This window comes from Pseudopodoces humilis, chromosome 3, assembly GCF_049639895.1.
Source record: "Pseudopodoces humilis isolate 2021_Gansu_Grassland_sample_001 chromosome 3, ASM4963989v1, whole genome shotgun sequence".
Classification (NCBI taxonomy): Eukaryota; Metazoa; Chordata; class Aves; order Passeriformes; family Paridae; genus Pseudopodoces; species Pseudopodoces humilis.
In genome coordinates, this window is record NC_142202.1 from 82,459,300 (window position 1) to 82,471,854 (window position 12,555).

General features: G+C 36.8%; 1 protein-coding gene across 1 annotated transcript in view; it reads right to left on the bottom strand.

The window, feature by feature from the left end:
- MEI4 (meiotic double-stranded break formation protein 4) overlaps positions 1–12,555 on the bottom strand; it is a 66,633-nt gene that overhangs the window by 40,589 nt on the left and 13,489 nt on the right. The window contains exon 3 of the mRNA XM_088052626.1: positions 5,235–5,788. Coding sequence (XP_087908752.1) covers positions 5,235–5,788 — 554 coding nt within the window. The remainder of the gene's footprint in view (positions 1–5,234; positions 5,789–12,555) is intronic.

The window sequence follows — 12,555 nt, forward strand, 5'->3', positions numbered from 1 at the left end:
GTCCCTAAGCAGGAAAGACTCTTGTAAAGCAATGAGTTAAGTCCTGTCTTGGCTGTGGCTGACAAAAGATACTGCAAACTCATACACAATTGGGGAAACTTATTGTCACCCACAACTACCTGCAGCAGGTATTAAATGCATACTGTTGCATGTATTCAAGGACCAGAGTAAATTTATGATTACTCTCTTCCAGGAAAATTCAATCATTAATGAATCATACAAATTGTATCCTAGATAAGAAAATATTCAAATACATGGCTCTGATGAATGTGTGCTGTTTTAACTGCATAAGTATACATACACATTTCATTATATAATTGCTACTGAGATTTAAACATTTCTCTTTCTGCTTTTCAATGTATTACTTTTCAACTTGTTATTTTCATGAAGAATTGTGAATTCTTTCTCACATAAATACCCAGTAAAGGCATTAAACTACTACTCAAAAATCCTGCATTTGCTTTCCTGTTAAATGTTATCAATAGTAGTATTTTGAGCACTGGTAAATTTTTACATAAAGGCTTTTAAATGAAACATGAGTGAAAAATTAAAATGGGCAGTAAAGTCCCAAACAGGATAAGAGAAGTTCCTAAAACTATGTTGATGTCTCAGTGTCCCTCCAGATACTGTTAATGCTAGTAACTTCAAAACAACTACCCTAAAGGTAGCCAATTTCTGAATAATATTTTAAAAAAGGAAGGAAATATAACATAACCTTTTTTGTGTGTGTGTGGTGTTTGACCGGAGCAGCAATTCTTGACTGAACAGCATCTTCAAAGTCAGAACTGATGTTTTAAACATAGCATGAGAAGAAGCAAACAACAACAGACCGCTCACTGAAACACATCTCTCTTCCTTCCAGGTCTTGAAGAGACCACTGTTGAAAGAGAGCATGAGCGAGATGGGCCAGAGAGATGAGGCATTTGTTGAACAGGATCTCAACACAGCTCAATGTTAGAATCCCAGAAGAAGCGTCATTTTTTGGTTAACTCCTTAAAACATGAGGTCCAAGAAACAGACACAGATCTCTGTAAAAAACCCAGGGTGAAGGCCTGTAATGGATGCATTAGCCAGGTTCTGAATTACAGTATCAACTGCACCTAAAAGAAGTACAACCAGTGAACTGAATTGCCTACAGTGCTGACAAATGGTGTGACACCACTAAGGATCACACCACAGAAATCCCACGTAATGCAGCGCCCCGTGACATACTTGGCCGTGACAGCTTTGAACACAATTGAACTGCACTGAAAGAGGCTAAAGATAAACCTATTTTTCTTCTGTCTCCAAAGTAATAAATTAGACTCTGGATTCCCTCATAATAACTGTTTTAAAGTTTCACACAGCTGTATAGGCAACAGATGTAAATATGGAAAATATAAAGTGTCTTAATTTCTGTTAGACAGATTTGACTTTTAAAGCTAATTCCATACATTATGAACTTACAGCCAGCCTAGATTCACCACAGGAGACTTCCAGGCAAGCTCTAGGATGTCATCTCTGAAGTGCTCTACTTCCATGAGCTGTCCAAAACCTTCACCAGAAATACAAAACACATACACTACCCAGAACAGCACAGGGAGTTGGGAATCCTGGGTTGTCCCTCCAACTGTTGTATTTTTTTGAAATAGGAGAAATGATCCCCTGTTCGAACACATTCTGGACAACAAATACAAATGTCAATAGAACAGGCACATTTCAGTGCCAGTGAGTGACTGATTCAACTAAGAGCAGGAGAAACATTTGCTGTGCCTCTGGAGGTGGGTGAAGACAGATGTTGTCAAATCCTAAACAGGTAGATTAAGCAAAAAAACAATGTTCCAGTGCTTCCTCTCTGGAGTTTCTACTCCACTGGGGCTGTAATTGCATACCATAGCTCCTACCAGAGTTTTCCATGCAAAATGTTTTCCCATGTTTTGTCAGGTAGAGTCCATTTGAAAGCCAGAGCCAGTGGCTCTGCCAACTGAATACAATCTCACAGAGTTTTATAGTACACTTGGGTCTGCTTGAAAGCAGGACTTGCAAGGAGCCTACAGAAATACAAGAGTGGTTCTGCTGACACAGCAGAGTGTGTCAGTGGAGTGACTCAACACAAATTAACAACTTGCAACTGAAAGGCAATACACCCAAACCCCCAAATACCTGCAAACCCCCAAAGGTCTCAGCGCTGAGGACTCAAAAACTGGTGATGAATGAAGTGCTTGCTCCACAGATCAGCAGTGACTGTCACACATTTTGCTGTATGGGAGCAACCACTCACGTGTACCAGAGTTAGACACAGGATCCTCACACGCTTTTCTGTGGCAGCCATACAGACAGGGATGCAAAACCATGCCAGCAGAAGGTGCAAAGTCATGCCTTGCACAGATGGTCGAACCTCTGAACATTCATGCTTCACCCTGAGCAGCTGCGACTTGAGGTTCCTTTTTTGAGTTATTTCTAGAAGGTTTATTCCAAAATACTGTGTGTCTGACAACTGTGTGCATATTTCTGAGCTGCTCTCCAAACGTGGAGGGAAAGGAGAAAATTTAAAAAAGGAAAATTCAAGAGGCCATTTTTAGTTTTTTTGATATAAATAATTGAATATTTTACATAAAATTACCTTTTGTTTTCTGTCACATACCTTAACTGACAGACTTTTTTTTTTTTCCTTTTGAAACCTATGTCAATATGGAGTTTCAGGTCAAACTCTAACCAACACCCACAGCTTTAGGCAGCTGAATCCAGGAAAAAATTCTGAATACATGTCTTTGCTGGTTTTACAGCTTCCAATGCTTTATAATTAGCAACATTTTAAACAATAGGACCGTACAGTTACAGCAAGTAATTCTGCTGATGTTTTTCTTACTTTACATCTAAGGTAGAGATAATGATTCCATTTCCAATTATCAAAGTTTATTTAAAGGCATTTAATACGCTCTGAAAAATGCTGAGATTGCTTTTGAGATGTAATTAATTAATTAATTACACAGCTACTTCTCTCTGTGAGCTTTTTGAAGGTGTTTCTCATAGCCCTTTGTCTTCCTTGAAAATTCCTGACAGTTTTAATGATGAGGATGGTAAAGGGAAAGCTGTGTCAAATACTACATCGCTGCATAGCTGTCTGTACAAACGCTTTTTGACAGTGAGGTTAGATACAACAAAATTCTTAATATTTTTAAGCTGGGGGGATTTAAACATTTTCCTGGAACTGAAATTCATACAGCCTGTGACTCTTTCCAGAAGCTAGCCTTGTAAGTAATGGCAATTTTTTAAAAAAACCTTTAATCTTGGCATTTTAATCACTACCTGTACAAAGTGTTCCTGGGAGTTATCTGGTGCACAGCATGTGAAGAATTAGTTCTACAATTTACACTACTATTTCTGAATGCTGCACATTTGTTCATTTTCAATTCAGTTTAAAGAACACCAAACCTCTAATCTGGAAGATTAGATCTAATCTGGAAGATCTAATCTCCAAGATTACCCCTTAGTAATTGGTCTGCACAATTTTTAAACTCTTTTAATGTGTTTGACTGAAATAATGGCTGCCAATAGTAATGACTCTTTATTATGTCAATATTTTTGTGGAAGCAAGATACAACACATCTCATAAAAAGACATCTGTTTTAGTGAAGTTATTCAGAGAAAATATGTCACTTTCAAATTACGTGGATGTACTCCACCTCTCCTGAATGATTCATAAAAATACTTTTCAGACCTGAAACAACCCTGATCTATCAGAGTATTTTCTCCCATTTAAGATGTGACACCTCTCAATTAAACTTTGCCAGATTCCTCCAATCAACAGAAAGTCCATCTCCAGACAATCTCTGGATTGCTCTTCCACACTTAACCTTATTTCAATTATTTATTGAGTTCTCATTCAGTAAGGGGACAGGAAACGGTGGAAACACTGTACATCATCAGTTATAAAGAAGTCCTTAATGAAGGACTTCAAATTTTTTTTTTGTATCCAGTGATCCCACACACACACAAAAAAGGAGTCACACCTGTATAATTCCATTCCTGACACCACACAAATGGAATGTATGGTCATATCCTTTCAAGACACTGACCAGGGACACCTCTAATTAAAAATTAAGTCTTGCACCATGCTGACACTAAAGTGGAAATATTTCTGGTATTAGAAACACAAGATTCTAGTCCTGAAAAGATTTCAGCCTGAATGCTTCCTAACCAAAATATAGGTACATCCTTTTTACTTAATGCCCTCTTAATTTGGTAATAGTATTTGCTTGATGTTCATGTTCTGGGGTAAACACTCAATACACAGTGAGCTGGATTCACTTTAAATTAAGGCAAATGGGTACATCCATGCACAGGCATACCAGATGTCCAGGCTCTCGTTTTGAGAGAGGCAACTTTAAAGTTTATCTTAAAATAGGGACCTAGTACCCAGTAAGCATTTTTCAGGCTCCAAGGATTACGGGGATAAGATCTTAATTTGCTCTAATGGTAGCGTAGTTACCTACATGAGGACACTAAATTGGTACATCTAAGTCTCAAAAAATACCACCATCGTGGCTGTTCCAAGTTACTCTAAAAGTCAGAATGAAAATCAAAAATCCTAAGACAGGCAATGAAATTCATTACCTGTAGGGTATCTTGTGAAAACAGACCAAGGATATTTCAGATGAACGAGGAAATTAACAAAATGATACATGGAACAAAATACACTGATGAATACAAACAAAATGAAATTCAGTCCTATTTGTTGTTTGTGATGGGGACATTATTTTTGAACACTCCACTCATTTGCTTATATATTTCTAAACCACAAATTTGCAAGTAGCTAGAGGATGATGGATATCTGAAGCAAACAAATTATTTTATTTAGTTGCTCAAGAAAGAATAAGAATTCATCACATATGAATGAATATCTACAGTATATCTCCATATAGCAAGAGAAACAATGTGTTTTCCCCTCATATTTTCTATGAAGCTGCTTTAAACTGCATTTTTATCAGTTGCTTTAAACTGCATTTTTATCAGTTACTTAAAAGTCCTGTACTTGGGAATAGGTTAGAACCTCTTGCATGCATGAGCAAGAACTTTTCCAAGTGCTTCAGAGCATTTATTATCCATATTTCAGAAAAGAACAATCATAAAAATCTCTGAGTAGTACTCTTCAAAATATAAGACAAACTGGTATTTTAAAAATGCATAAAACCAGGAGAATACTACAGTATATGGAAGTTGGATATGAAAGAAGGAAAATGTTTTAAACTTACCCTATTGACACTCCTATTTCTTAAAATAATTTGAATTAGATTTTTCTTAAATTCTTCCATCTTCTTGAAACACTTCTTCAAAACATGATTAGATAATTTAGTATCAGTTATCAAACTGATCAGAACACAAACTCCTTCAGAAAGGAAACTTGGAGCTGGGAATTTGGGACTGTTGTAAAAAACAGTCAGTCCATCAAGTAACTGAGACACTGAATTGCATATGGTAGAAGAATCATTCTCAAGCTGTGAAAAGTCTGCTTGAAGACGTCCTCCTTCTGACAGTTTTCTTATTTCAAGCAAGCATTGCAAAAAATGCACTGGAGCAGTCAGAGATTGCTCCTTGCTAGTATGGAAAAGATGCAGTGGGGGAACTCTTTCCAACCAATGTTTGCTGACATTATGCTCAGATTGGTGAAAATCTGAAGCTATGCCTAAAGAATCAAATGCAGAGTCATTACAGACATCACATCCAGAGTCTTCTAGCTGGCTTGAGTAACTTGTAGGGTTTATATGTTCCTGACCCAGAAGAGTTTCAGCAGAGGTATCTTGTTTTCCTGAAATGTAAACATGAAAATTACATTTGTGCGATGCTTAAATACGTGCTTATTGAAAATGCCATAAGTACTTTCTCCTTTTTGCTTCTATGCAAAAATCATGTAATATCTGTGTATGTTCGCTCCACAAGATCTTCCCATGACTAGAATTTAGCTGTGGAAGAAGATCTTTTTAAATTAAAGCCAAAATTTTCAGAGGTTAATGTCTATTTGTGAACAAGATGTTTTACACTCACAGTAATATGAATAGTAATTTTAAAACTGTCAGAAATTTTAAGTTTTCATATATATAATTTAAGTAGACATAAACCAAACAATTTAAGTGAACATCTATATTCCCATTAATTTCCAGGGAAGAAAACGCACGTAAATTTCTGTTCCTCCAAACATTTTCGCTGCTTTTATTCTCAAAAACTCAGACTGCTTTTAAAAGGCAGTGAAAATCTGTTACTGTAACTGCATCAAATAAAATATTCTTCTTTATGTGTACTCTCTCTCCCCAGTCAGGAAAGAAATTCTAACAACAGTCAAAGTTGAACAGAACATTAGGTTTGATTTTTTCATTATTTAACAAAGAGGAACATTCAGAATCAAAAGCTTCTTCAGTCATCACCTATCTCATACCATCTCCTTCAAAGACACACAAACTACATTACAAGAGGTATACAATACAATCACACCGATAAGTTACTTTTGTGTGCTACTGTAGAATCTCTTTCATCCCATTTCACACATTAAATACATTGAAGACAATGCATCTTGACATAAACTCAGCTCTAGGTGACAAAAGACACCTGTTCTACATGCTACCTATGCCAAAAGATCACTGTCAAAATAAGGCAGAGAAGTGAAGACCAACACACATAAATATCTCAGTGCCACGAGGCAAGGCTAGAACCCCATCTGACCAACTCCTGGCTCAGCCCTGCTTACTAGGGCAGAGTCACAAACTTCTCCCCCTCTCACTCTTGGAAAACGTGCCTATACTGTCATTTTCCACAAGGATCCAATCCAGTACCATACTCCTCTGCCTTTGTATTCTTAAATTAAAATAAATTATAGAAGGTTTGTCCTCACAGGAAATAAATGTTATATTTCATAGCAAGTTAAAAAAGCATTTTTAACACAGAAAACATCCCTCAGCAGCAACCCACAGTACTCTGTATGTTAATAAAACACTACTCAAAAATCTTATTACAGACTTCATTAAATTCACCATTTCAATTTAATTCTGACCATTAATTCAGTCTGAAAAAATCCCAACACCAATGAAAGTACTATTCCTGAGATCAAAACTGGAAATGTGGTTTATACTATTCAGTGTTGATTTTCATGTCTTTAATATTCAGACATATTTGAAATTGCACAGTATTGGTACCGGCTGACTCAAAATTAAAGGGCTAACTGTAGGGAAATTAATTGCCATTTCAAGGAGCTAGGAAAAGCTGGACATTTAAGGCCAGCCTAGCATTTTATAGATTAACACTGTTTCCAAATGCCCTGCATACCCAAACTGGGAAAGCAAGTAAAGAAGCAAAGGTCTGACGAACAAGAACAGACATCCATCTTTCATGTCTTCTCTCCCTAGGGTTTTGAGCAAAACACATTTCAGAAGAAAAAAATGGAAAGTTGTTTTTGATGCCATTTAAGGAAAATAAGCCTTTCAAGAGAATCCATCTTCTGTGAGTTCCACTATGTGGTTGTTTTGTTCCCGTTCTTAATCCCATGGAACAACATGAAAATTGCTCATGAGGATTTAATGAAAAAAATAGAAGTGAAAGATGAAGAAAAGAGAAAGGGAAGACTAGTACAGTAATATCCACAGAAACCAAGCTTAAGATGTTCCCAAATAAAAGAGGTAGGGTATTCAATTAAGCATTCCTTTTACTAGGAGATAATGCTGCATTTATGGTTAGGTTCCTATCCACTGCAATATCAAACTCCTGTTCCATAATGAGCTTCCAGAAAACCCTGTTATAGTAAGTCCCCAATATCAATATCCACCCCCCAATATTTCCAGCTAAATGAGTAACATAAAATGCTTAAAATTGTTAAGCCATTTACATGTTCCAGTCATTTGGAAAGGAGGTGGCAGTTCTGTTGTAAAAAAAAAAAAAAAAAAAAGCACCAGGAAATAGTTGTTATTTCCCTCAAAATATCTAGAAATAGCTTGTAATTTCTTTCTTGAAAGAAGCTAAACTCATCACTTTGTACTTTACCTACTACTGAAATGAGAAAGTAGTCTTGATGTTCACACCATGTGGGTGTGAACATGGTGTTATTATAAATAAATAAATAAAAGGAAAGCCATTAAGCCTGCCTCAGACTAACAAGAATCCTTAAATACTAATTTCAAGAACATTTGACTATAAGTGTATTGGAACAAGAAGTATGAAAATTTAGTGTGTGTGATAAAGTGACCACAAATTTTACAACACCATAAGTAATGAAATATCTGGTCATGAACAATTTTACAGTGACCTTAAATTTGTCACATCAAATTCAGGTAAAATTTAAATTCTTAATTCTAATTTAGGACTTAAACATAAGTTAAGATCCTGAGCTGAGAAACAAAGCAAGATGTGGTCCCACAGAGAGCCTTGGGGTGCAAAGGCTGAAGAACTCACATCCCTCTACACATATCCCCTAAGGCAGAAAGAGTATGGCCTGAAAATCAGAAGCCACTCAAGGGATGAGGGAGTGACTTACATACTGCGCAGTGTGTCAGCAAGGTGTGCAGGCACTAGAACTCAGATGTACAAACTGTACAAAACAGAGGCTTTCATCAGGGCAGTGAGGTGCCAACCAGCCCATGACTAGAGAATAGGGAGTCTTCAGTGAGTCCTAAGGAAGCAGAGCACTAGAAAACACTGAAGTCAATCTCATCTCCCATATTCATTCTCTCACTACCCAATGTCGAGTAGAAGAGGCAGTTTGTATAAGATCTGTGTAGTAGGAGCTGGAGTGGTAGAAGATGCATTCTTAAGGCACTCTGCTGGTGGCTGCCTCAGACCAGAGAACATTGGAATGAGAAAGGCCAAATGCATGTAGTTCTAAATTTAAAAACTGGAAGAAGAGTTCTCAACTGATGAAATTGCTGTGAAATGGTAAAACAATCTTCAAGTCTTTTGAAAAACTTAATCTACCTGCAGTTCCACCATCAACAGGGACTGCAGAACAGAAAAGTGACTTGAAGGTAGCAGAGGTGAGAAGCAAGGTGAAGACATGATCTGAACTCTGCAAAGAAAAAAACCTCAGTTTCAAGCATTAGACATTGTTTATATTCTCTCATTTCATGAACAGACACATGGATTATCACTTGAAAATCAAAACCACTGACATCAGATATGTAAATCTCTCTTAAAACTCAGTTACAATTGATACTCTCAGTTCCACTTCTAAAAGAAAAAACAAGAGACAAGTAAAAACGAGACATTCATAGAAACCTCCTTAATGATATGGCATTCTGCTTTCCAAGCAGGCATTCAGTCAATAACCTCTAAAAGGAAACAAAAAACTGAAATTATGTCCATGTCTACATTTCTCAGGGCTCTGTTATTCTTCACTTAATTTTCATTGATTGGTTTTATTGAAATGCACTTTCCCTGAACAATAAATCAAGTTTATTTTCTTATTTAAAACCCCATGCAGTTTCTTTGCCTTTCTTTCATATGTAACTCTGTTCTGCTGTTTTCATTACTAACCAAGCTGATTGAAGAAAAAAACAACTCTCCCTCCTTCATGAACTCTTATGTCTTTAGCACCCCATTGTTGTCCTGACCTGGAACCAAGGCAAACTTCTATGTTCATTATCCCATAATAATAATGCCAAAATATTGTTGAATATTAGAAAATATTAGAATTCTCCAAATAAGAAGTTTTAGAAGCCTTTTATCCCACAATTTGCTTCTGCATCTCCATGGGGTATTTTTTTTTGGAACTGGCTTGGAAAAGAAAAGTCTTTTGTTTAAATGCAAGGTGATTTTTTATGCTAAAGGTGCATGCTGACATATTTTATCCCATTTAGGGATAATTTCAAAGAAATGAATATGGGACTGAGTATGTAAAATTCTCAAATTGTTCAATGCTAGGGTTTAAATGCTCCTCTAAAGGCTTAGAAGAATATACTTCAATTTGTTAGGGATTTTGCTTACAGAAAGCACTAAATGTTTAGAATTCAGTGAGAACTGAGAAGGATTTTGAGGATATAAACATTCATTTTTAAGGAATCTCTGTAGATGACATCACAAATCTTCCGCAGTTCAAGTCAAATAAAGCAAACTTGCAGTAAAGATACTTGAGTCAGTTAATGCTCATCAGGCAGCTTTGACAACAAAAGATCAGACAAGCTTTACGATATTGACCATCTCAATGACATGACTGAAATTTGAGTTCTAAGCCAGACAGGGGATATTTCAAAATACTACATGAATTAATGTTATCTTTAAAGACTACCTGACTGAACTGGTAGTACTATACTGTAAGCATTACAGTAATAATTTTTTATATTTGTAATAATATAAATTTGTAATAATGCTCTGCATTATGAAACACACTGAGCTTTGCTAAGAGATGGGAAATAGCAGCCAGTGAAGACTGCAATGATCTGGATGCAACTTAGGGAGCTGAAGGCTAAAATGAAGTGGACTCCCTAGGAAATCAGCTAAAGTGTGCCTTCATAAAAACATCACTATTCTTCAATACAACACGGTATAAACGCTTGGCTTTTCTGTCTTTATATATCCAGAAGGACACAAAGACCTGCTTGAGGAACTAGATCCTAAGTTTGAGTTGGGTTTAAGTTGCCCAGAAGGGTTGTGAAATCTCCATCCTCAGAGATACTTAGAAAATATCGGGACATGGTCCTGCACAACTGGCTCTAGGTGACCGTGCTTGACAAGAGGCTTGGACTAGATGATCTTCAGTAGCCCCTTCCAACCTCCACCATTCTGTGATTCCTAGCTCCCCACAGTGAAATTAAAGGCAAAAGGATCCTAATTGCCATGGCCACACTTCTTAACCTGTTTATACCGTATACATACAGTTTTCCCCAAAACTATCATTCTGTTACCCAGAAGAAATTAATCTACACTAATTCCACTTGCATTTATAAACTTTATTCCTAATAATCACTATGCATCTTATAACAAATTAATCAAATAGTAACAAATTTTTTTTCTTGCTGGGAAAATTGGGTTGGTTTTGCCTCTGAATGGGTTCCTTACAGAGAAATCTGGAAAGAAAAGGATGCTTCTTGGGCCCCTTTACCCCAAGTATGTGCTTAGAACAGCTGTAGCAATGCCATTGGATAAGATAGGCAGCACCTGTTTTCAAAGGGAGAAAGTTTCCACAACCAAAACAGACCTGTTATCCATGGAAGGAGCAGTACTCTGAGATTTCTGTGAATCATTACACTCCAGCTGGTGCTTTTTGCAGATTGCAAATTAACTTATTTAATTATCCTGAAAAGGCCTCAGCTTTCATAAAGTTCCTCTTTGTGTCAATACAATTATGGAGAACAGATTTATCTCATCATCATATTCCAAGAGTCATATTCCTATAAATCTGTGCTAAACACAATTTAACTTCATTTTTGCCATCTCACAGATCTGCTCTCATTTCTTTGTTCTCCTCATAACAACATAAAATACTTCTTAAGTTGTGAGACATTCCTTGCCATGCTGCCTACTTGCAGCATTACCACTGGTAGATGCATGGGAATACACCAGTACACTTAAGATGTCAAATGACATTCCTGAAGTACAGTTTGTCTGACAGCCCTATGCCTTAGAGAAAAAAATGTTGAGATGACACACTGGGCTGCCCTTATGGATCTGTATGGAGAGAAAGATACCTATTCTTATTTGAAGTGGATGGAGAGGCAAGACGTAGAGAGGTAGAATGTCTTTATGCAGAAACATCACATCCCTAAGCACCTGAAAAAATAATCAGAACTGTTTTCCATGGCAACATCAAATTAAGTGTTGACTGCTGGCCAATGGAGAATCTTCTGACCTTACAAAAAGGAAGACAGAAGTAAAAGATACCCCTCAGAGGCTGACAGTTCCTCTGCAATTTTTGTGCTTTTGTACTCCTTCCAAATACCAGGGGGGGAAAGTGATGACAGGACACAACAATCTGTAACAGCTGCTGATTTACACACACTAACCTGAAAAAAAATAGCTTTTCCTTAAACATAGCATGGTAACTTGGAAATTCTAGTCTGTAGTCCTCTACCTTATTTCAATGTCATAGGAACTAAAATTGTTGCTAAGTGCTATTTACAACATATGCAAATCCACATTTCACACTATTTCATCTACCTTCTGGGGAGGGAAATAATTCCCTCCCAAGAAATAGACAAATGTGTTTGTATTACTATTCAGTCAGATGTGGACTGCAGTTATTCCCACTAACAAAGAAGACTCCTTTACGAAGCTGCAGATAACATATCCACTGAGGAAATCTTCAGGTTCTGGTCTGACCTTTCTGAATTCAACTGATTGGCTCCTCTTTGAAAATGAGCTTTAAAAATCTATTATCAATTATGTTCTCTCACCACTCCTTTTCATGTAAGGAGGCAGAGGAAACATCACAAGCTACACTACTTAAGTCATGATGGAGAGCTTTGCCCTTTCAGAAGTTTGAAATACAATTATTCAGAAAATATTTTGACTGGCCATCATTTTTTATGCCATCATCAAAGCAGGACTTATCTGATCCTGTCTTTGCCTACCCAGGAAATCCTGGGGTATAAGATGAGCACC